The 26,947-nt window shown below is 41.9% G+C and overlaps 1 protein-coding gene across 1 annotated transcript in view; it reads left to right on the forward strand.

Annotated features, from left to right (window-relative positions):
* Positions 1–296: 296 nt before the first annotated feature.
* Positions 297–26,947, forward strand: part of LOC126418517 (arginase, hepatic) — a 69,114-nt gene continuing 42,463 nt past the window's right edge. The window contains exons 1-3 of the mRNA XM_050085320.1: positions 297–691; positions 12,450–12,522; positions 21,869–21,975. Of these exons, the coding sequence (XP_049941277.1) occupies positions 551–691; positions 12,450–12,522; positions 21,869–21,975 (321 nt within the window). The 5' untranslated portion in view covers positions 297–550. The remainder of the gene's footprint in view (positions 692–12,449; positions 12,523–21,868; positions 21,976–26,947) is intronic.

The raw sequence follows: 26,947 nt of genomic DNA on the forward strand, positions 1-26,947 counted from the left end.
AATCGCGTACGGATGCCGGTATTACATTAACTACAAGTGCTTTGCAGGACAGAAAAACACGTAATTATCGAAAACCTTCATGTTTACGTGACACAGATCCTAGTACTTACGACCCATCAGCAAAAAAATGTGACGTAGACAAATATGGTACTTCCCATTCAGCGAGTAAAATTCTGATACTGAGTGGCCTGTTTAGATTGGGCAGCGAAAAAGCAGGAAAGACGGTTCTTCACGGCAAATGTGTACAAAACATTCGATATAGACAGTTTTCCTGGTCATTCACTCATTGTTGAAATATTTGGTGTCGTAATCGGACAAACAGCTGCGTGTGTGCCGTGTGTTGACGATTAGTTGGCCGCTGGTCATCGGAGTTCGACAGTAGAGCAACTGTTGTGTAAACAGGCGCACGGACATCTATAAGGACCAGTGCGATCGGCAACGGTGACTGTTTGGGGCGATCTGTCAGGTTCCGATAAGAAGGTCATCATAAGGCCAGCAGCGCCTTCTCAGTCCTGTGCCGTTCGTAGCTCCTGCTGGATGCTTTCGAAAGATGGCATCTTTTATGAGAATGACTTCGTCTGCGAAGACTGTTTTTAAATTCAGCACTCTGCTGGAAACCAAAAGAGGACTCGCCCAAAAAGTATTCACTCAGAAAGTATCAGTTATTGGCGTTCCCTTCAACAAAGGACAGGTAAGTTGTTTACGGCAGTCAGATATTTTGATTGTTGCCGTTTTGAAACAGTCTGCCATCTACTGGAGGCTTTAGAATATTATTTTTCTTTTTTTTTCTTTGCAATCGCACAATGATGGTCTGCTAATAAGTTGTGTGGGAAAGTGCGTGGCAGGGAGCTAATTTTGTAGTATTGCCAATCTGACGTCAAATAATTTATGTAATGTATACATAAAAATCGCGATGTAAGATATTTCTACTGATTGATGACTTATAAAAATGATAGGCTAAGCAATGGCTTCTGGCGTGCGGCCTATACCGTATCTAAAGACGAAAAAATGTCTTTTTCTTTAGTTTTTGGTATTCTGCATAGGTCACTTACGGTATCCCACATTGTGCTATCGTAGCTAATTTAAAATGTTTATTGCTTCAGCTCGGTTCCATTGGTATAAGGCCCACATTGCAGCACACAGACCAATAGACAGGATATTTGTTACTAATTTGAGTGTGAAGGCATGTTAATAAATGACCTCAAGAGTAGTTCGTGTCAAACATTTACCTGATCATTCAAGTCAAAATTTTCGACACTGAATCACTTCACCAGCAGCGTCCCGTTGATTAAGATGATAGAACTATATTGAAAAGGTGCAGCGATCAAGCTCATGACAGGTCATACGGTATTGATTTTTGTATTTGTGCTTCACGTTACACGCATTTAGTCATTCGTGTTTTTATTTCAAACAGAGAACACACACAAAAAATTTCATAGATTTAACTTCAAAATTGCTTACTTAATGAAATATTTCTATATAAATCTTTCATCCCATATTTCACCGCCATAGGGGCTGAAATTCCATAAAGAGTGAAACATGTATTTTTTAAAAGTTTTAAATGAGAAGCGAAATTCCAATTTTCATAGGTTTAGCTTTGAAAATGCTTTCGTAATGGGATACTTTCATTTTAAAAAATGCATCTCCCATTGAATGCCCTCAGCAGCTGAATTTCCAAAAATGCTGAATCATGTATTTTTTTATTTCTGACCGAAAAGCCAAATACCAATTTTGTAGTTCTAGCTTCAAAAATGCCTTATTAGCAATATATTTTCACAAAGCCTTTCATCCCCTATTTAACCCCCCTTAGGGATGGAATATCAAAAAATCCATTCATAAACAATGCTTGCAGTATAAGACAAACACTCTCGGGAAATTTCAAGTTTCTGTCCTTAGTGGTTTGGGCAGGGCAATGATGAGTCAGTGACTGAGTGATTTGGAACATTGTCTTTTTATATGAAGAGAGTAAGAAAGCAGCTACTTTGAAAAAAAAAAAAAAAAAAAAAAAAAAGGTCACTGCCCTTCCTTTTACAATGGGTGGCTGCCAGTCATATCTACTTCTTGACACCAAGCATTCATGTAACTTTATACTGATTTCAGAAACTAGTATGTCTGTCTGTTTTCTGGACAGGTTAACAACCATTTTAATATGAACATTAGGCCTACTGTTAACCAAAGTTTGGTTTAGGTGACTACTAGGATCAGTTCTGAAATATTCCTTCACTTATTTGCTTTGTGGCTCTTTTTCAAGTAAGTTGGTGCTCTGTCTCTAACGATCTTGAAATTAGTGTGTCCTGAAGCTCCAACCTTCCTTCCCAAATAACTTAAAATGGATGTCAGCATAATTCTTTAAAAGACCATGGCAGCAGTACTTTGACAGGTCTTCTCCACTTAAACTAATGCTTTATCTCTAATTGGCTCAGTATTAATATGACATTTAAATCTGCCTTATCATAACCTATAAGTGCACACATGTATTTTTATGGTGTTACTACATGTGTGGGGTGTTTTTTACCCCAGTTAGAAAAAAAATATTTCCATGGAACTGTTCAGGAAATTGGAATGTACATGTATACATAACAACATTAGAGTATTTTAAAGGTATATTTAATGGCTATGAAGATGTTAACATGCAGTTGTCATAATGACAAAAATAAATCTCTCTACGTAATCAAAATCATAACCGATAAATTCGTTGCAAACTGAAAATTAACATTCCTTGCATATTAACGTACAGCAAGTCTTGTGTGTAGTTTTGGTTTTTTGGTCCTTTTGTTGGGGATACACCTCACATCTCCCAGATGATGATCTAGCTCTCTTCTGTCTTGGCACTGCCACCCCAATGATGGACCTCACAGCAGATTTGATAAGTCAGGGAAAGCATTTCTTGGTGTTCCAGATGTTTTTCCCACAGAGCGCCATCCTTTCCTGTATAGATTAGATTCAGTGTTCGTTCCTTAGACCCACATAATGACGTGATTCTCATGGGTGTGAAACATGTTAGAAAGTATAACATAAAACATTTGAATATAATACTTACTACCCTGATCATTTGTTAGGGGATTGTCAAAATAGGTGAATACAATACAGTAAACTGGAACAGCTAATATTTACAGAATAGCATGCTGTGAGAATGAAACATTATTATGCACTATTAATAAATTTATCATACACAAAATACCTAATCTTGACTATTGTAACCAAGTGCTGTCAAAATTGAAATCTAACAGACATTTTTATTTAAGCTGGCCTAACAGTCTCTGTTAAGATATTCATCTGCCTATAGAGTAGAAGTAGTTGCCTATCAAAAAATCTTTCAAGCCCTGTTTAAATAATACTTTATCTGAAACAAAGTTTTTTATGGTTGCTGGCAATTTATTGAAAATGTATTATCCTGAATGTTGGACCCCTTTTTTGGACCAAGGAAAGTGATTGTAGGTCCTTATGTAGATTGTTCTTTTCCTAGTACTAATAATATGTATTGAGCTATTGGTTGGAAATATACATATATTACTTGCAACAAATTTCATTAAGGAATAAATATACTGAGAAGCAGTGGGTAGAATATATAAAGTTCCTTGAACATGTTTCTACATGACATGATGTTCTTGAATTTACACCACAAATGATTCTTATTGCACACTTTTGTGCACTAAAAACTTTTGTTTGATGTGTTACCCCAGAATATAATCCCATATGACACAATAGAATGAAAGTAAGCAAAGTATTCAAGTTCTTTTGTATTTATATCTCCTACATCAGACGTCATTCTCACTGTGAATACAGACTTGTTTAAGCGCTTAAGCAATTCTGTGGTATGCCTTTCCCAACTGATTTTATTATCAAATTGTAATCACAGAAATTTAACACTGTCAGTCTCTTCAATATCCGCATCCTCTGAATCATTACCATATTCATTCGCCCAGTGTTCTACATAGGAAATGCCATGTCTTTTATCGTGTTCAAATCTGAAATCAGTTCCCAAAGTGCAGTGGCTGGATTATCACACACACGGGGTATTTTTTACCCAGGCACTAGAATACACACCTCTACTCAAAAAGACAATGCATGAAACTGAGGAACTAACACATTGTTACAAGGAGAGATAGGTGGTTGAAAGGTATGTGGAAGGTCACAGTTGCAGTAGTAGTTAACTAACAATGCTACCAACATATCAAAACTACAGCAGGGTATGTGCTTACAGTCAATATCAGTGTCACTTCCAAATTGTCAGAAGACTCTTTCTGATAAGTGTATCTACATAAACATATTAGTAAAATGACGTTGTTTGTGAAGTTGAGAGGTTTTTTTTTTTTTTTTCACTGTAAAGATCACAATTTTATTTCTTTTTCGAATTAGCTTACATCCTTTGTGAGACAGTTGTTTGCTGCGTCTACAATTTGGTGTATAAAACTAGCAGTGCTATAACAAAAGTGACATATATTACAAAAATGATTCCACTTTGTATTTTGATCATAATCTGGATGTTCAGTTTTGGAGTTTTTAAACTATAGCATCTTGTTTATTAAATATGTTTTGTAAAATCGCGTATCTTTCCATCTCCCATTTCACTGATGTCAATACTGACAGCAAAATGGCCTGCAACTATAGTGTTCACTAAATGGAACTTTTATTTTTTATTCCCCCCTCTAGTCTCTGTCATTATGGTGGGTTTCTCTATTTTCGCTACCACATTATATTTGCATACAATGCCCATAATGTTCTTAGTGTTGGCTGTATCGTCATTTAAATAACATACTTTCTTGAGGAAATCAAAAAGTACATACTTAAATTAGTCAAAGATATTTTTCATATCATCAATTGGAGATTGACGTACACTTAGTTTGTAGCGAACATCTGCCGCATGTATTAGTTCTTTTGCTGTTAGTTCAGAGCTCAGTACAGCAGTTATTTTACAGTCTGTTAATACAGAAGTAGGATGAAAATACGGCTATATACAGAGTGTCCCATGTATCTTGACCACCCTAAATAACTGTTTGTCCAGATGCAAATTACAAAATGTTTCAAGCAAATGTTCTGTAGCAGTCAGGAGGACATCAGTCAGCATGATTGCCTTCATTCTATCTTTGTTTTTTACAAAGGTATGAATAGCGATATGACGTTTTTAAATGGCACCCTGTATTTTTTATTCGATAGTTCATTTCCTCTCCTAAAGACCTATTTAAAAATGTATCACAGTGTACCATTCACTGAAACACAATGTTATTAATTACATATCACAACATTGACATTGACACTCCCAGCGCTTAGTGTAGGTACTCGGGGTAATGGAACACATCTGCGTGCTGACATTGACAGAGCACAAATGTAAACATAAGTAGAATGCACACCTCTGATTCCGTCAACCATCGTCAGTTCAAGAGTTGTGTGAGTAGACTGTACACCAATGAAGAGAAGGTAGAAATGCTACTCATCTATGGGGAATGTAAGTTAGCACAACAGTAATTGCAATACTGTTTTCTTATATATGGGTACATTTAGTACAGTAGTTCAGTCCTTTTAAATACTGTTGTGTAGAGTAGGCATACAGTAAAGGCTGTCCTTCCTAAAAACTGCATCGACATAATATTTATTTTATTGTTGTTGTTGAAGGTATGCAAAATGCTACACAGGCAGCGGAACTCTACAGAGAGTGATATCCTGACAAGAACCCACCTTCCTGATGGATATTTTCTCGTCTTGTTGCGACGCTTCAGGAAATGGGAAGTTTCAACCCCCCAAGACAACGCAATCGTCGTAGCACTTGCACAGATGAAGCTGCTGAAGCTACTGTTCTCGCTTCCATTGCTATGAATCCACATGTGAGCACATGACGACTTAACACGAGATTGGCATTCCTAAAACCAGTGTACATCGTATTCTTACGCGTCATCGGTTCAATCCTTACCATGTACACCTACATCAAGAATTGCATGGGAATGATATCCAGAATCGTGTATAGTTCTGTTAGTGGGCACAGCAGCAAATCCTCGCCAATCCGAACTTCTTCTCAAATGTTCTACTTACCAATGAATGTTCCTTCTCAAACAAAGGACAGGTAAATACAAGAAACATGCATTATTTTTCCTGCGACAACCCACGATGGCTTAGACAGGTGGATCATCAGTGTCAATGGAGAGTTAACATCTGGTGTGGGATGCTTGGTACTACAATTATTGCCCCTTATTTCATCAATAGTAGTCTAAACGGCACAACTTGTGCCAACTTCCTCAGACAAATTCTTCCTCTTCTTCTGGATGAAGTGCCGCTAAGAACCAGAATGCTTGTGTGGCATCAACACGATGGATGTCCATCACATAATGCATTTGCATGCACGTCGTGTTCTGAACTGGAGGTATCCTGCCAGATGGATTGGTCGAGGAGGAAGAGTTAATTGGCTTGCTAGGTCTCCTGATTTAAATCCTCTGCACTTTTTTCTTTTGGGATGCATTAAAGACGTTGTCTATCGCGATATTCCAACAACTCCAGAGGACATGCAGGAACGTATTGTGCTTGCCTGTAATTCTCTTCAGCAGGCAACACTGGAAGCAGTAAATAATACTTTCATTCAACAAGTGTACCAGTGTATCGGTGTCCAGGGTCACAACTTTGAGCACCTTTGAATGTTCTACTCCTTGGCAATGGAACAAGAGAGTGAAAGTCAATTTTGTGTTAAGTTTTACTTGGTTTTCATTTGCTTTCTGACAATTCCAGTAAGTGGACGAGTTTGTGATCCCGGGCTCAAAGTCAGCATTGTGTTATATAATTAATAACGTTGTGACGTTGTGTTCCAGTGAATGGTACACTGTGATACGTTTTTGAATAGGTCTTTAGGAGAGGAAATGAATTACCAAATAAAAACTACAGGGTGTCATTTAAAAAAAATCATACTGCTGTTCATACCTTTGTAAAAAAACAAAGCTACAATGTAGGCAATCATGCTGATTGATGTCCCCCTGATGACTAAGGAACATCTGCTTGAAACATTTTGTAATATGCATCTGGACAAACAGTTATTTAGGGTGGTCAAGATAAATGGGACACCCTGTATATTCATTCCATTATTACAGCAAGACCCACCATACATCTACATCCATACTCTGCAGACCATCGCAAAGTGCATAACAGAGGGAACATCCTGTTCTCCCAGTTATTTGGGTTTCTGTGTGTTCCAGCCACATATGGAGCACAGGAAGAATGATTGAGTGTGTCTGTGTGTGCTGTAATTATTCTTATCCTATCCCCACGGTCCCTATGTGAGTAATATATTAGGGGGTCATAGTATATCCATAGAGTCACCATTTAAAACTTTTGCAGGATAGTTTACGGCTATCTTCAAGAGTCTGCCAGTTCAGTTTTTTCAGTACCTGTGTGACACTCTCCCATGGATTTAACAAACCTGTGACAATTTGTGCTGCCCTTCTCTGTATACTTTCAATATCCCCTATTTGGTACAGGTCCCACACACTTGAGCAGTATTCTTGAATGGGGTGCCCAAGTGATTGTAAGTGATCACCTTTGGAGACTGATTGCATTTCCCCAGGTTTCTACCAACAAATCAGTCTACCACTTGCTTTGCTGATAACAGAGCCTATGTGATCATTCCATTTCATATCCCTACAAAACGTTACACCCAGGTTATATGAGTTGCCCGATTCCAACAGTGTTTCATTGGTATTATAGTCATAGGATACTACGTCTTTTTCATTTTGTGAAGTGCACAATTTTACATTTAAAAACATTTAAAGCAAGTTGCGAATCTTTTCACCACTTTGTAATCTTATCGACATCTGACTGAATTTTATGCAGCTTCTTTCAGACAGTACTTCATTACATATAACTGCATGATCTGCAAGAATCTGAGGTTCCTATTAATATTATGTGCAGGGGTCATTAATATACAACCTGAACAGCAAGAGTCCCAATACATTTTTCTGGGGCAGCCCTGAAGTCACTTCTACATCTGACAAAGACTGTCCATGCAAGCTAACATGATGCCTCCTCCCTTCTGAAAAGTCCCCAGTCCAGTCCCAAATTTCACTTGATACCCCATATGATTGTACTATATGGAGAGCTTTGAAGTTACCTGCTGCAGTTAATAGGAAACCATCAATCATTTAGTAGTCATGCAAATTAAGCATGGCTCTAAGATGGTACCATGAAGCAGATCATGCATGTGTGTTAAGACAAGTAGTCCCGTTACAGGATTCTGAAGGTTACCTTGTGCTACTGCAGCTCAGCTGGATGCAAGCTCATTTCTTGTTATGTGTCTGTGCAAACAGCATGATAGATCACTCAGCAGTGCCTTGCTGGACGACAGCAACAGTGAATGATAACCGGTACCTCTTAGAAGCACCACCTCACTATAGAGTAGGGAAGCAGTCACCCCACTGTGTACCTCTTGCCACTGCACTGGAAGGAACACTGAGATTAGTGTGACTGTAGGAACACAACCTTTGGGACTTGAAATGTGGGAAAAGGTAACCTCGGCTGACAAGTCTTGGTACAAGCAGGGTACACAATGATGACAGGAAGCAAGTACATTCAAAACCACAAGATTCTGCACCATAAAAAGGTATGAAGATTAGGGATTAATGTCCCATCGATGGCGAGGTCATTATAAATGTAGCATGAGCTCAGATTGGGAAGGCAATTGGCCATACCCTTTCAAAGAGCCCAACGTGGCATGTGCCTTCAGCAATTTATGGAAATCACACAAAACCCAAATGTGAAGGTAAGAACTTTAGAACTTTTTGAGTTCCTTGGGTAAGGAGATCCAGTACGTGGCTCCTTTGATAGGTGGTCCGTTTTCCATCAGTCCGAGTCTTCTCCAGTCTTTATGAAAATCTTCCTTATTTCTTGTATTATAAGCATGAAATTCTGTATTTCTGCTAGTAATTTTTCAGCTCCCCTTTACTGCTGTAATTGTTTGCAATATAGACCTTCATAATATTAAAGTTTAAAACTAGATCTTTGGATGAGATTCTGTCTTTGATGGTAGCTACTATCATCAGAGGTTTCTTCTGTAACACAAATACTCTGTTCATGTGTATATATGTTGCTCCATACAATATAATACCATATGATAGAAAAGGGTACACAAGTCCAAAATATATTATTCTTGATATTTTTGACTTTCGATATGAGGTTAGCCTCCTCAAAGCATATAGACTAGATTTTAATTTATTACATACAATACATAATCAACTTGGTACTCCGAGGTCAGCTGCCCAAAAACTTGCAAACATTGTCGAGCAGATTTTCATTTCTCACCTTTTGTTCATTTGATACACAAGGCTGAAAGTACATTACTTTGGTTTTCTGAGGTTATCTCTTTTTGAACAGATATGTCACGGCATATACTGGTGATGAACGGTGTATTATCATGAGTACTTGGAAGGTAATTTACATACCTTATAAAATGAAATGGTTCCCATATTAAGCCCTGCAGCACATCAGGATGTCTTTTTCAATAGTTTCAGTGTCCTATGAGTCTGTGTCACTACACATCCCCCACAGAATGGTGTCTCCATGCCAGCCAGCATGGATTCCAAAAACACTGGTCATGTGAAACCTGATTTGCACTTTTCTCATATGACATACTGAAAGCTTTATATCAAGGCAGTCAGGTAGATGTAGCCTTGATTTCCGAAAAGCATTTGACTCAGTACCACACCTATGCTTATTGTCAAAAGTTTGATCATATGAGGCATCAAGTGAAATTTGTGACTGGATTAAGGACTTTTTGGTAGTGAGGACACAACATGTTATCTTGGATGGAGAGTAATCATCAGATGTAGAAGTAACTTCAGGTGTACCACAGGGATGTATGTTGGAACCCTTCATGTCCTTGTTGTATTTTAATGACATTGCAGACAATGTTAATAGTAAGCTCAGACTTTTTGCACATGATGCAGTTATCTATATTGAATTACTTTCCGAAATAAATTACATAAATATTCAGTCGCATCTTGATAAGATTTCAAATTGGTGAGGAGATTGGCAACTTAGTTTAAATGTTCTGAAGTGTAAAATCGTGTGCTTCACAAAACAAAAAACCTAGTATACTATGACTCACTGATATTATGATCAGTGAGTCACAGTTGGAATCGGCTAGCTCATACAACTACATGGGTGTAACACTTTGTAGGGACATGAAATGAAATGGAATGATCACATAGGCTCTGTTGTCGGTAAAGCAAATGGTAGTCTTTGATTTATTGCTAGAATACTGGGGAAGTGCAATCTGTCTGCAAAGGAGATTGCCTACAAATCATTTGTGTGATTCATTCTAGAATATTGTTCAAGTGTGTGTGGGACTAATACTAAATAGGACTAACAGGGGATATCGAACATACACAGAGACGGGCATCACAAATGTTCACAGGATTGTTTGACCTGTGGGGGAGTGTTACTGAGATGCTGAAGAAACTGAACTGAAGACTTATGAAGATAGACATAAACTATCCCAAGAACGTCTATTACCAAAGTTTCGAGAACTGGCTTTAAACGATGACTATACGAATATACTACAACCTCCTATGTATCACTTACATAGGGATCGTGAGGACAAGATTAGATTAATTACAGCATGCACAGAGGCACTGAAACAATCATTCTTCCCACGCTCCATACTTGAATGGAACGGGAAGAAACCCTAATAACCGGTACAATGGTATGTATCCTCTGACATGCATTTTGCAGAGGTTTTTTTTTTGCAGAGTATGACTTTAGGTGCAGATGTAGATCATGAGGGATAAGAGTGGTAACATATGCTTTTAAGTTAGTGTTCCTCATTCAGTTACTCATTGTTATTTCACCCTCAAAAGCAATCTTATCTGCTCGTATAGTAAATAAAACAGAATTGTTTTGTTTGTTGTGATGTTCTTGTTCTTCTAGAGAGATAAGTTTTGATGTGTTTTTTTCTGGATATAATTATTTTGCTGCCAGATTTGCCAAGTTATTCCACTATTTCTATTATATTTTCTTGTGAATCATGCCAGTATGATCATTCGTACCATTTGTCCATGAGTAACCTCTGTGCCTACAGTTAGTTTGACCGTATATGGATCTCACATACTGGAGCAACATTCATGTGTAGCCCATCTCAAGTAATCTCTTTTATATACAAGACGTTCTACTAATAAATGAAATCTTGTGCTGTGAATGTAGTAACTGAATGCTACTACTAATTCAGCCCAAACATCCATTCCTTGCTATAGTTCCATATAGATGGTCAGTTGCATGATTGATAACTAAACACTTGTATGACAGGGCAGCCCTGTAACAGAAATATGGCAGCATAATAAGAAATAATAAATGACACTTGATTTCCTAACATAAACCTAATACAATGAAATCTAAAGAAGTTTGCAGTCTCTTGGCAGTCTACATATTGTCACTATAACTGTTTGTAACTGAGCAGACACTGTGTTATTGTTTGAGTGCTAAGTTGGAAGGTGATCTTCAGTGTAGTGTACTGGGCAGGCTGGACACACTGACCTGAAATGTGTAATTCCTGGTGCAGAACTGTGCAAGTTGTTGAACATGCTTCACAACAGCTTCTTCACTATGCGGGTCATTCGCTTTCTCCCTTCCAGCACAAGTTTCTCTGAACTATGCAGACAGAATTTGCCTCACTGCATACGCTCCACTCTTGCAATCCCCTGGCCTAAACCTCTGCTAACATGTTCCCACTGCCTCACCTTACCTTTCTCTTCTCTCTTCTGTCCACACTACCCCTACTCCTTCCAGAATGTGCACTGCCTGCTCCTGCTACTCTTCCCCCCACCCCCATACGGGCAGTCTCTCCCTCCCTCCCTCCCTCCCTCCCTCCCTCTCCCTTTCTCCCCCCCTCTCCCTCCCCCTCACCCCTCCCCCTCCCCACCCCCTGCTCCCACTTTCCTCTCTCCACTTTTCAACCATCTCCATTCTCTTCCCCTCATTCTACCTCTTCATCTTCACCAATCTGTCCCTCCCCCCTCCCCCTCAGCTTCTCCCCCATCTCCCACTTCCTGCATCTCATTTTGCTGTACTCTCTGTACTATTTTTGTCTTATAGTCTGGTTGTGGAGTGATCGGTCCAAAGTTCTATGTCTTTCTTGCTACCCCCTCCTTGCATCCTACCATGCCCCCTCCCCATTTCCATTAATAATCAGGTATCAGTAATTAGTCTTGCCATGGAAATGGGTGTGCAGAGTGTGTGGGTGTCTGTGCGTACTTATGCTAGAAAAAGAGCTAGTGCTCGAAAGCTAGTGCAAATTCTGTTTTTTGTTACGTGTTTCTGCACTCCATGCGTTGATCAGCTATAGGTGAATGATTGTCTTTCCCCTATTTTATCTACAACTACAACAGGCATCATTTCTATGTCTTCGTTTATGAATTTGTCCATTTTTGTATATTTTTCTATTTTTTTAAATTATGTACTTACATTATGTACTGGATTTTCAGCCAAAACCTGGTGTATCCAAAGGACCTCAGAAGTTGCGTGATGCAGGTCTCATTGGCGCTCTGCAGTCTGTGAGTAAGTAGCTTATATGCTGGAGGGCTCTAGCGACCAAACATTCATCTTGTATGTGACCCCCTGCGGGTCCAGGGGTTAGAAAAGGCCCGAGGTATTCCTGCCTGTCGTAAGAGGTGACTAAAAGGAGTCACATGTTTCAGCCATTATGTGATGGTCTCCTGAAGGGTTTGACCACCATTTTTCAAAATTTTCCCGAAGAGCGAGCCAACTGGGGAAAGACCCCTTATATGGTGCATTGTGTCCATCGTGCATTGAGATCTTTAGCCCACTACCTCATCGTCGCATTTCAGTCCTGCTCATTCTCCATCTCTTGGCCGAGGACACCTTCCTGGGTGCATTTTCCACCATGCACTATGCAATGTCACTTTCTACGTCGACGATGACTGTGGACTTCTTTGCGCCTGATATCCAGCATGGTAGCCAGTCTGTTGAGGTGGGGCCGCCTTGTACCCTGTTGGTTGTAGACCCCTGACCACACAGGGATCGCTCTGCTGATGCCTGCGCCATTAACTCCCCACATATGCCAAGGGGTAAATGCCCCTAGGGCATCGGGACTCCCGGCAATGGCCATCCTGCCAGGCGGCCTTTGCTGTGGCTGGGTGGCGCCCTTGGGGAGGTCCCCTGGTAGGAGTGGGTGCATCCGGGTGGATGACACGCGATGAAGCGTAGTCCATCATCACTTGCTGGTGGTGAAACACAAGCAGTCTTAAGCATTCATGAGCTCAATTCAACGCACAGAAGTATGACCCAAATCGTTCCCCTCCCTGGCCACACCATGGGAGGAACGTCAGGCTAAGGGTGGCACCGGATCTAATTCGCACCGATACCTTGTATGTTCGAGAGCTAATGGGAAATCTTTCATGACAATAAAGTTTCAGTTTTTTGTTGAGCATTTAGAGGATGAGTTTGGGGAGGTGGAGGGGTTGTCAAAAATGAGATCTGGGTCAGTCTTGATCAAAACAGCATCCTCTGCCCAGTCACGGGCGTTACTCGCTTGTGACAAGCTGAGGGATGTTTCTGTAACTTTCATGCCCCATAAGAGCTTAAATATGGTCCAGGGTATCATATTTCACAGGGACCTTCTTTTGCAGTCTGACGATGAGCTGTGCGCCAATTTAGAGTGACGAGATGTACATTTTGTCCATGTCCACTGGGTTTCGAGGGATAATCAGGTTGCCACCGGTGCCTTCATCTTGGCCTTTGAGGGTGATACATTGCCTGAGAAGGTCAAGGCGATGGTCTACCGCTGTGAAGTAAAGCCCTGTATCTCTCCCACAATGCGGTGCTTTAAATACTGGAAGTTCAGCCATATGTCTTCCCGCTGTACTTCCAGCATCACATGTCGAGATTGCGGACGCCCATCACATCCCAATATTCCACGTGCCCTGCCTCTCGTGTGCGTCAGCTGCGAAAAGCGCCATTCACCTTGCTCGGCAGACTGCAAGATTCTCCAGAAAGAAAGGAAAATTATGGAGTACAAGACCCTGGACTGACTGACCTACACAGAGGCTAAGAGAAAATTTGAATGCCTGCCTCCTGTATGTATGACATCGTCTTATGCCACCACTACAACAGTTCTGGCACCATCAGCTCCGCCAACCCCACTCACCTCTCAGTGCCGGAAAACTAAACCTACCCCCCTTGATGGTGGGGGGCATTTCCCTCCATGTTGCTCCTCCTGCACCTCCTACTTCGGGAACCCCCCCCCCCTCTGCAACCATCGGGGACATCCATCCCCAATTCTAAGCTGGAGAAGTGTAAGTCTTTTTCCGCTTCTCTCGCTAGGAGGGGGTCCCTTTGGTCACTCCCTTCCGCGGTTTCTACTAGTGGGAAAGATGACACCCACCATTGGCTGAAGAGCCCAAAAGCAGCTGGTTGTAGGGCTTTACGCTCATCCTAATTCCCAGAGACAGAGCCACTGAAGTCCTCCCAGCCAGGGAAACCGAAGGAGCAGCAAGAGAAATCCAAAAAGAAGACCTCTGAGACCAAGGAAATTGCGGTGGCACCCACACCACTGCTACCTACAAGCTCAGCACCTGAGTATGGGTTGGAGATGCTGGCGTCCACTGAGTACCTAGATCTCGCCAGACCCTCAGACACAATGGTTATAGACTGCTCAGGCAATAAGTCGGTGGTAGCAGGTGACTCTGTGGCGTAAACTGCCTCATTGAATGTTCCATGCCTTCCCAGTCTCACGATGACATCATCCTCCAGTGGAATTGCGGTGGTTTTTTCCACCGCCTGGCTGAGCTTTGGCAACTGTTAAGCTTTACACCTGCTACCAGCATTGCCCTCCAGGAAACCTGGTTCCTGGTAATGCAGACCCCTGCCCTCCTCGGCTATAAGGGATATTACAGGAACCGTAGCGACGATAATCGAGTGTCAGGTGGAGTTTGCGTTTATGTCCTAAACTCAGTCTGTAGTGATGTGTGCCCCCTTCAAGCCCCTCTTGAAGCTGTGGCTGTCAGAATAAGGATGACACAGGAAATAACTGTCTGCAATGTATATCTTCCTCCAGTTGGTGCAGTACCCCTGACTGTATTAGCTGCACTGATTGATCAGCTCCCTAAACCTTTCCTACTTTTGGGAGATTTTAATGCCCATAATCCCTTGTGGGGTGGCACTGTGCTTACTGGCCAAGGCAGAAATGTTGAAACTTCACTGTCTCAGTTCGACCTCAGCCTCTTAAATACTGGGGCCGCCCCACATTTCAGTGTGGCTCATGGTAGTTACTCGGCCATTGATTTATCAGTTTGCAGCCCAAGACTTCTCCCATCTATCCACTGGAGAGTGCATGACGACCTGTGTGGTAGTGACCACTTCCCCATCTTCCTGTAACTGCCCCGGCATCAGGCCCACAGTCACCTGCCTAGATGGGCTTTAAACAAGGCAGACTGGGAAATTTTCACCTCTGCTGTCACCATTGACTCTCCCCCACATGGTAACATCAATATGATGGTTGAGCGAGTGACTACAACAATTGTTTCTGTGGCAGAAAACGCAACACGTTGCTTTTTAGGGTGCCCCGGTGTAAGGCAGTTCCTTGGTGGTTGCCGGAAGTAGCTGAAGCAATTAAGGAGCGTTGGCGAGCTCTACAGAAGCATAAGAGGCGCCCTTCCCTAGAGCACCTCGTAGCCTTTAAACGGCTCTATGCCTGCGTTTGCCAGCTTATCAAACGACGAAAGCAGGATTGTTGGGAGAGATGTGTCTCGACCATTGGGTGCCGGACCCCACCAAGTGTCCCTGGTGTTATCTACTGAAGCAAACGCGATTGCCGAGGACTTTGCTGAGCACTTTGCTTGAGCCTCTGCATCGGATAATTAGCCCCCAGACTTTCGCACTCTCAAACGGCGGCTGGAAGGGAAAGTCCTCTCATTCACTACATGCCACAGTGAATCCTGTAATGGGCGTTACAGAATGAGAGCTCCTCAGTGCCCTTGCACATTGCCCTGACACAGCTCCTGGGCCTGATCAGATCCAGAACCAGATGATTAAAAATCTCTAATCTAACTACAAGCAACATATCCTCATCATATTCAACCGGATCTGGTGCGATGGTGTCTTTCCATTGCAATGGCGGGAGAGCACCATCATTCTGGTGCTCAAACCTGGTAAAAACCCACTTGATGTGGATAGCTATCAGCCCATCAGCCTCGCCAATGTTTTTTGTAAGCTGCTGGAACATATGATGCGTCGGCGGTTGGGTTGGGTTGGGTCCTGGAGTCACGTGGCCAACTGGCTCGATGTCAGAGCGGCTTCCATCAGGGTCGCTCCACCACTGATAATCTTGTGTCCCTTGAGTGTGCCATCTGAACAGCCTTTTCCAGATGCCATCACCTGGTTGCGGTCTTTTTTGATTTACAAAAAGCATATGATATGAGCTGGTGGCATCATATCCTTGCCACATTGTATGAGTGGGGTCTCCGGGGCCCGTTCCCAATTTTTATCCTAAAATTCCTGTCGCTCTGCACTTTCCATGGTCGAGTTGGTGCCTCTCATAGTTCTATCCATATCCAGGAGAATAGAGTCCCGCAGGGCTCTGTATTGAGTGTCTCTCTATATTTAGTGGCCATTAACGGTCTAGCAACACCTGTCGGACCGTCCGTCTCTCCTTCTCTGTATGCAGATGACTTCTGCATTTCGTACTGCTGCTCCAGTACTGATGTTGCTGAGCATTGCCTACAGGGAGCCATCCACAAGGTACAGTCATGGGCTCTAGCAAAAGGCTTCCAGTTTTTCGCCATGAAGATGTGTGTCATGCATTTCTGTTGGCATCGTACTGTTCATCTGGAACCAGCACTGTACCTCAATGATGATCCACTCAATGTAGTGGAGACATATTGATTCTTAGGTCTGGTTTTCGATGCTCGTTTGACTTGGCTTCCTCATCATCGTCAGCTTAAATGGAAGTGTTGGCAGCACCTTGATGCCCTTCACTGCCTGAGCAACACCAACTGGGGTGCAGATCGCTCCACGCTGCTGCAGCTCTATGAAGCCCTTGTTCAATCCCACCTTGACTATGGGAGTGTGATTTATGGTTTGGCGGCGCCCTCAGCAATGCATTTACTTGACTCATTGCACCATTGCGGAGTTCGACTAGCAACAGGAGCTTTTAGGACGAATCTGGTGACAAGCGTACTGGTGGAGGCTGGAGTCTCCCCATTGAGGATAAGTCGTACACAACTGTTCGCGAGTTACGTTGCACACATTCATAGCTCTCCTGAACATCCTAATTACCGTCTTCTTTTACCAACCATTGCAGTTTCACCTCCCACATAGACAGAGCTAACGATTACGGTTCACGTATGTTCGCTTCCGTCTGAACTAGAGTCCTTCACCACCTGTCCTCGAGGTCCATTCATGTACACCTCTGTGGTGTAGCTGTAGGTCGAATCATTGCCTGGAACTTTTGTGTGGCCCTAAGGACTCTGTTAACCCTGCGGCTCTCCACTGTCACTTCCTCTCAATTCTTGAAGAGTTCCAGGGCTCTGAAGTGGTTTACACCGACTGTTCGATGGCTAATGGCAGTTGGCTTCGCCTTTGTCCACGGAGGCCGTATTGAACAGCATTCCTTGCCCGATGGCTGCAGTGTATTCACTGCAGAGCTGGTGGCCATATCTCGTGCACTTCAGTATACCTGTTAATGCCCAGCAGAATCGTTTCTTCTGTGTACTGAGTCCTTGAGCAGCCTACAAGCTATCGTCGACCAGTGCTACCCTCGCCATCCTTTGGTGGCATCCATCCAAGAGTCCATCTTTGCCCTGGACCGGTCCTGTCGTTCAGTGGTGTTTGTGTGGACCCCAGGACACGTGGGCATCCCAGGCAACTAACTTGCCGACAGGCTGGCCAAACAGGCTATGCGTAAACTGCTTCTGGAGATGGGCATCTCTGAACCTGACCTGCGTTCTGACTTCCACTACAGGGTTTTTTGGCTTTGGGAGACGGAATGGCATAACAGTACGCACAAAAAACTGTGTGTCATTAAGGAGACAATGAATGTGTGGAAGTCTTCCATGCGGGCCTCTTGCAGGGTCTCAGTTGTCCTCTGCCGGCTCTGCATTGGCCACGCTTGGGTGACCCAAGGTTACCTCTTGCGCCTTGAAGACCCACCTCAGTGTCGGTGTGTCACCTGGTTGCAGTGGCCCATATTCTGGTGCACTGTCCCACTTTAACTGCCCTGCGAAGAAATCTTCAGTTACCGGACTCGTTGCCACTAATTTTATCTGACAACACCTCATTGGCTGATTTAGTTTTACGTTTTATTCATGAGGGTGGGTTTTATCATTCGATCTAAGTTTTAGCGCATGTCCTTTGTCCCTCTGTGTCCTCCACCCTAGTGCTTTTAGGATGGAGGTTTTAATGTGTTGCAAAGTGGCTGGCTTTTCCTCTTTATTTTCGTGGTTGGCCAGCCACTGTAATCTGCTTTCTTGTTTTACTCTCTTTCTTGTTTTACTCTCTTTTGTTTCTAGCATCTCTCTGTTGTTTTCTTGTCCTCTTTTGTTCCTTTTAGTGTTCGTTGCCTTTCCTTCATTCTTGTGGTTTTTCCTTTATTTCTGTTTTGTGTTATATGTCTCATCTGTTTTATTCTCACACTTGTGGCATTGTTTTATTATGAACAAGGAACCAATGACCTCGTAGTTTGGTCCCTTCCTCCCTTTTTTAAACCACCCACTCATCTTGTATATGATCAGTCCTCCAATTGCCTTCCATTTTTCATTTTCCTGTTTCTTTTAACTATTATCTTGCCTCCACCTCACCAAATTGTGCTTTTTAAATGGCCTGTGAGTATTCTTTTCTATCATCCTCAGCTTAGGTGGAACACAGTTTATAGGTGCTATTGTGGAGTCTCTGAGAACAGACTGGTAGTCCCTGTGGTCAATGACAGCAGAGTTCACTAAATGAATGGCTAACCAGAATCAACATACAGAGCATAGCAAAAGTTGTAGTAAGTGTGCAAATGGTCCAGGGAGTGACCTGAATGGAAAATGTAAATGCAGGCAAACTCAATCACTCTACTATCAGTTTCATGCATTGATGTCTTCAGAGAATAGAGAGTATTGCTGGACAAGTGTGGGCCTGTGGTATTTATAGACTCTGACACGTCAGTGGATAGACCCACATGATACCCCTACTGCAGTAGTGGTGCCCTGCACAGGAGCACGCTGTGGCTGTGATATAAACCCAGATTATCCCTGACCTTGCCTCTATATGAATACTTGGGCTGGACCAGGAATCCAAATCACTGTCAGGTATTAAACCCCTCCCCCTTTGAATTGCCACGTAGGGCCAGAGATGGCCTAGATGCTGCCGACTTCATTTAGGAAGGGGGGGGGGGGGGAGAGGTGTCGAAATCCCTGCCCAGGCCTTCTGTGGTATTTCCTCATCACAGATGCCAGCACTGCCTGTGGAAGTACTGGCTAATCAACAGTTTCTGGGGCACTGCTTGGTACTGGCTACAAAGAATTGAGTGTCGGCCATGGTTCAGATTGGGGCAACAGTTCAGCCTCTGAGGGCACCTCAGTCCGAGAATGCTCAACCTTTGTCAAATGTTTGATAAGGGGGTTGTCTCTGATGTTCGTGGGAACCAGAAATGGCTTTGGAACTACAAGCAGTTCCACCTCTATCGATTTCAATTACTAATCATTGTCAACCAACGTTGGCACCTAAAATGTTGGCAGAGGTTGGAGATGTGGTAGGTAGGATCTTGGGAAGGCTTGTCACTGTTGTGGTTGCATGAGGCGTGGCCCATTGTCTGCCAAGGGGGAGTAGGAGGCTACATATCATTGCAGCCCAAACTTATTACGATGCCAGACTATGTGCTCTTCGATGGCTGCAACTTAAAACATTTGCTAGCTGCAAAGCCGTGGGTTATTGCCAAAAGTGTGGGTCTATACACAGGATCTCAAGTAAGGCTGTGTGTGTGTCCTTAGTGGGGCTTGCTGAGTTGGGCGCAGCTCCTGAAAGAGGGTGTGCAGTCTGTGCCTGTGTAAAATTTTGGCCAGACTATGTCTATGTGTGGGATGCATCGGTATTTTGCAAGGAAGCTGGTGACTGCTAACCTGGTGTTGGCTGGCATCATAATCTTGCACATTTTGCACTTTGGAGTTGATGACCGCCAGCTCGGCTTCCAAATTGGACGCTGAGGGAGTCAGGTCAGATGTGCAGTCTTTTGAGTGCCTTCCAGTGTTTCATTTTCCTGTTTCTTTTAACTATTATATTTCCTCCCTCTCACTGACTTGTACGTTTAGGTGGGCTGTGTGTATTCTTTCTTATCCTACTCGGCATAGGTAGAGCACAGTTAGTGATCACTGGCACAGGTGCTGACACAGAAACTGGGAACAAACAGACGGTCCCCGAGTTTGTACGCTGCTAAACTATGGGTCAACCTAAGGCAGTTTTTAAGCTGCAAGCGAGCTATACGGCACATTTTCAGTACCATTCCATTTATAAAACGGAGATATTTTGAATTAAGAGCCATTGTCAGAAACCATTGTGTGCCCCCTGTATTGCAAATATGGAGAAGGCATGGATGATAGTTGCAGTGGTGGTGAAAGCCTTTTATGAACCATGTTGCTTCTCAGAATGGCCTGGCAAAATCAGTATGCACTCTAAGCTGGGAGTGGTCAGGGCATGCCAAGGGTTGGAATGCTGTACAGGGGCTGATTCATTGGGCAAAGGCCTGGCAGTTCTGAAACATAACATTTGTGGTGGTGTCAACACCCGGCCAGTGCACATATCGCTGCTCTGTTGCCTTCAGTTTGCACATTCCCCTATCTGCAGTGTAGATGAGCTGTAGTATGTGGAGGTGGAGCAAGAATGGAATTACCACCCACCATTCATATTTATCTGTGGCTAACAATAAGACACGATCAGTTGTCTTAAGCCTGTGTCATAATGAAAAACATGTCAGGTGTTACAGCCAACTCTCCGGAAAGAGCATCCGTGTTCCCATGCTGTGTGGTCTAGTTACAGTCATTAATCAACAGTGTGCACCATTTCAGCCTCTGCACCATCTTGTCACAAAGTTTTGAGTAGGGACCGAATAGTAAAACGGGGGGGGGGGGGGGTTGTGATCAGTGATGAAGAGAAACCTAGTACCATGAAGACGTGTGAAACTTTATGACATCATATATGAAAGCCAACATCCCTTTCACGATTTGTAAATAATTTTGCTGTGCCACGAATACAATGGACTGTTTTGTGCCACCAGCATATTTATTGGAAAGGATTGCACCAGTGCCACAATCTGAACATCAGTGGCAAGTGTTTTCTGGGACTGAAAGCTGCTAAATATGAGGGCAATTTAAAGCACTTTTTAAATTGCAAGTGAGTTTTCTGGCATGCCTCTACTGTCAATGGCACTTGTCAGAGGTTTCAGAGAAGTTGGAAGTGCTAAAAAGGTGTGGGGCCATGATATTATTTCTCATATTTCCCAACTTCTTTTTCTCATTTGTCATTAGTTTTGGGAGTGGTCCATATTTCCTATAGCAGCTCCATACTTTTCCTTTTCATATGAGTGTCAGTCTTGTCAGTAGTGTCTTTTATTTAATTAATGCTCTAATACTTTTTTATAAATTACTTTTCTTTTTCACTATCACAAACAGTAACTCTTTTCCTCCATTCTCCTAATTAGTTGCTGAAACAGAATTTTTTTGTCCCAAAAGCAAGGGAACAACCTGTATGCAGTGCTAGTTTCTCTTCAATTGATGGCAATTTTCTCTGCTGAACAGTCTGATCATATCGATGAGTGTCTTTCTTTAATGTTGAACATTTCATTTGTTTTGCATGGATTTTGTATTCATGTGTAAATATATTTAAGAGAAGGTTTCCTTTAAAATTTTCACAGATTTGAACGTTCAGGATGTTGGTGACGTAGTTTATGAGCCCATACCCAATTTGCCACCTCTGGAGAACTACCACAACATTGCACATGTAGCTGCTTGCCAAAAGGAGGTAAGAATTCATTCTAAAAAATATTATTGTCTTGCTCTGGCATATTTTCCTCTGTCATGTACTTCACACTGCATTTTACTGCTTATACTATTGCTAAGGGGCACACTTTGTCAGTTTCATGGTCCCATATATTTCCTTGTCAGTCTGAAAAGTTGTAATGAAACGTTTTATTTCTGTTGAGTTTCTGCAAAAATTTCATTTTTAAGGATAGCTTGATGTTTCAACAGGTATATGTATTTAGGCAGCCAACGGCCTTGCCTCAGTGGTAATTACGGTTCCCAATAGATCAGCAAAGTCAAGTGCTGTCGGGCTTAGCTAGCACTTGGATGGGTCACCATCCAGGTCTGCTGAGTGCTATTGGCAAGCAGGGTGCATCAGCCCTTGGGAGACCAGCAGAGGAGCTGCTCGATTGAGAAGCAGTGACACTGGCTACAAAAACTGACAGTGGCCAAGAGAGCAGTGTGCTGACCACTTGCCCCCCCCCCCCCCCACCCCTCCCCGTATCTGCATCTGGTGACGCCTAAGGGCTGAGGACAACAAAGTGGCCGGTTGGTACCATTGGGCCTTCATGGCATGTTCAGGCAGTGTTGTTCATTTGTTTGTATGTATTTTGGCAATCTACATCAAGAATAAATTTACCAGCAAACATACCAAGTTTTAATCTTTGTGGACTTGGAGAAGGCCTGTAAAACAATATGTGGGCAAGTATGAAGACTAGTGGTGAGTCAACTACTTACATCAATGCAACTAAACAGTTCCATATAGACTGTGTGAGGGCTGTCAGACTACAAAATTCAGCATCACTGGAGTTTACTGTTACAAAAGGATTTGCCACATGTGTGCTATAGCACCGATGCTGTTTAAAAGCTACATGGGGCAGCCGACAAGTATCTAGATCTAGAGATCTAGGAAGCACTTAAAGTCTAGAGGAGCAGATGTGAAGGCATGGAAATCCCTGTGGGGGATTGAGGGATGAAATCATGTACACACTCCTCTTTGCTGATGACCAGGACATTGTAACAAGAGACAAGGATGATAATGAATACATTCTTTGGAACTTAAAAGAGGAACATAAAGACAGGACATCACAGTTATTAAACAGTTTAAGATTCAGGATGAAAAGTGATAATATTATTAGAAGGATAGACTGCTACTCACCACAGAGCAGATTTGGGTCACAGACAAGCTAAAGAGTACTAAACATGTAAGATTTGGCCTTCTTCCAAAAAGGCAATGTACGCACACAAATGGAGCTCTCACAGACGTAACTACTGTCTCTGGCTGCCGTGAACAGAACATCACAATCAGCATGACAAAAACCACTTACCTTAAGATTTGAGGATCTGGGGGCAGGAGCCAGCAAGAGAAAAGAATGTAAGACTTTTAAGTATCTGGGGGTTATGATATCATCAGACAGAAAAAGTGAAGATGACATAAATAATAAAATACAGTGCTGCCAGCTAGTCACTTTTGTTACCCGTAGTTTTTCTTGTTAGAAGTCTTTCTACTCACTTATTCTGCATACTGAGGTGAATTACACAGCTTGATAGCAGTGTGTATTGTGTTTTTTTTCTTTGTGTGTGTGTGTGTGTGTGTGTGTGTGTGTGTGTGTGTGTTTGTGTGTAAAAGAGTAAATTGTTTCCTGGAGAAAAATAAATTGCATTAAATTCCATACATTCTTACTGAACCCCTAGAACATTATTTTAAAAGCAGCTGCTGGATGACATGCATAATGCATATCATTCGCTATGTTTTGATGAAACAACAAAAATTGCTGGTGCAAAGGCATAAGAAACTGTGGTTGGCTATTAGTTAGCAGCTCAGAATAAAATTGTGAGCCATCATGTATAGACTTTTTCATTGGTAAATCAACATCTGAGTATATTGCTGGTAAACTTAAAAGCCCATTAGATTCTACAAACCTTTCTTTGCATAAACTATTAATGCTTGGGAGTGCTCTCTCTCACAGGAATGCTGAAGTTAAATGGAGTCTTTCTGTGCCAAGTAGATATCTTACAGAGGACTGGGCATCACTCTCAGAAAAAACTTGTAAATCAATTACAGTAAAAAACACAGTGAAACTGTGTGACAACAAACCAGCAAAAGTCCCTGCGACAAAAGAGGTGCTTTCTTTGGAGCAGTGTGCGAATGAGAAATCCCATAACCACATAGAAGAAGACAGAAGGAAGAAAAGCAAAAACAACTAATGAAGAGGAAAAAAGAGCGTGAGAAGAAGAACAAATGCAACAAAAATTTCCAGTGTGGAAAATGAAGGATTCATCGTGTGAAGAAATACTTAAATAAAAAGGACAACAGGAACCGGAAAACTTACGGCAGGTAATAAGCTGGTCTCTGAAGCTAATGAAGACTTATGGTTGCCTTACAGAAGAAAGACTTTCAAGAATCAACACTTGCCCAGGCCATTTTGAGAGGTGCTCTTCAGGTCCAGAAAGAAGTTCAGAATCAGAAACAAGATGCAGATGCTTTCCAGTCTAGAGCTGATAAAAGAAGAAGTGCTTCAGCAACATAATTTTTTTAAGAAAAATCAAAGAATTAAAGGTGCTAATTACTCCAGTGCAATTTTCTGCGCAATTATGTACTTAGGAGGTTTGTGAGAAAGGTTATGAGACTGATAACACCATGAGCAATCTGGCAACACTGTGTTGTTCTGATTGTGTAGACAGGTTTTTTCATCCCTTCCACATGCTTAGTCAGAGTTTCACTTCCATACAACCACCACGTGTTTTTTGTGTGAGCCAACAGCGAAGTTGTGTTTTTGTTGTGTGCTATGAAAATGGAAAGCAGACTTTAGAGCAACATTATGCCATCAAGTTTCATGTTAAACTTGGGGAATCCACGAGTCGGGCATTGGAAAAGTTGAAACAGGCCTATGGGGAACATTTCTTATCAAGAGCACAAGTTTTTCACTGGCACAAATCATTTTTGGGAGGCCCAGATCACACTGAAGATAAGCTTCGCTGTGGGAGACCTTCAACTTCAAAAATCAACAAAAATGTTGTATTTGTACATGTTCTTGTGAGATCAGACCAATGTTTAATAATAAGGGAGATGGGTGACCTGTTAAACACTTTCACCGTACGTCAAGTTTTGAGAAAATATTTGCACATGCAAAAGTTTTGTGCCGAAATGGTGCCGAAAAACCTCACAACTGAGTGGAAGGACATCTGACAAAATATGTGCATTGATCTTCCTGAGAGGATTGCTAATGACCACAAATGGTTCAGTTGATGAATCCTAGATTTTTGACTATGAGTGTGGACAATGTGGCAAAGTGAGGAGTGGCACACTGAGACATCTCCTCGACCAAAAAAAGCATGAATGAGCAAATGACACATCAGTACAGTGCTGATTTACTTTTTTGACAACAGAGGGATTGTGCACAAGGAAATTGTTTCTCAGGGACGAACTATCACCCAAATGTTTTACGAAGATGTCCTTGAAATGCTCAGGAAAAGAGTGAATTGAGTGAGACTGGATATTGCAGACAAGTGGACACTCCACAATGATAACACCCATGTCACAAGGTCATTTACATCATGGGATTTTTTATCTAGAAAGGCATTTCTACTATTTCACTACCACTCCATTGACCTGATCTGAGTACTTGTGGCTTTTTTCTTTTCCCAAAACTGAAAAATTTCTTAAAAGAACACCATTTGGGGCTCTGGAGAACATTCAAAAGAGCGTGACTGACATGTTAAAGGCCCTACCAGTTTAGGCCTTTCAGCGTTGCTACAAAGACTGGCAATAACAACTCCGTCAATATATAGCTGCCAAAGAGAACTACTTTGAAGGAGACAAATTCCATTTTTATTTATTTTTTTATCTTTGGTACATAAATTAGGCTCATACTTTTCTCACACACATTCTATTTTTTAACTTATTGTGAACATATTACTTCTCCTATAATTAAATTTTTTTATTAATAACAGTAGAAAGGCCATAAATTGTACAATACTTATGTAATTACAAGTAAATAGTGGCCAAACCACATCAGAAGTCGTGCATTTACTATCAGTATTAGAGTAGTACATTGGAATTTGATATTGCCCTTACAAAGTCATAGCTAGCAACATTGAGAAGAGACTGTCAGTAATAACATAGCAAATGTGGATGCTGGTCTGGAAGCCCTCCCCTGGAAAATTTTAAAAATTGGAAGCATGATTTAGGTATTCAAATTCTGTATTCCAGACACTTTCCGAAAATAAATAAAGAAGATTTTTCCAGGAATGAAAGCAATTTTAAATGAAAAAATCAAGTTAAGTGGGAAAGGCTAAAAATTAGTTTAGTAAACATCAACAATGCTTCAGAAACGTTGTCTGTAATTTTAAAATGCTGCAAAATCAATATACACTACTGAAGGAACAGAAAAACTCTAATTTTTGCATTTTTGACAAAACAAATAAAAGAATCCTTAGGAGTTCACACAATATACTCAATGTTTTTGAATTCTGAAATGACAAAACTACCAAACACAGATAATGTCACAAAATTCCCAAAAATTTCCATCAGTTTTTAATAATTTACTCTTGGCACAATTTGCAAAATGTTAAAGGAGACGGCCATTACTATAAAAATGTGCATCATCGTGGTATGCGATATTAAGTATGGGTAAATAGATGAACTGTGCACCGTGTTTCATCACCTGGTTAAAAAACTGCAAAAGCTTACAGATGAATGCAATGAAATTGTTACCTCACTCAGTTAAAATCAGTTTTATTCCTAGGAGGATTGCCCATAAAGTAATGCACCACATTTTTTTTCTTCGGCAATTCTTTGTTGAGCATAATGAGAATTACACACACAAAAGAATGGCATTTAATCTACACACCTTAATTTTCCTTGTAATCTCCAACCCCTTCTATGGCCTTCCTCCAGCATGAAACAAGGGTGTATGCAGGGCTGGTGCAAGCCTAAGTGCCGCCCCGTGCGAGCTGCTAAATTGCGGCCC

Source organism: Schistocerca serialis, chromosome 1, assembly GCF_023864345.2.
Source record: "Schistocerca serialis cubense isolate TAMUIC-IGC-003099 chromosome 1, iqSchSeri2.2, whole genome shotgun sequence".
NCBI lineage: Eukaryota > Metazoa > Arthropoda > Insecta > Orthoptera > Acrididae > Schistocerca > Schistocerca serialis.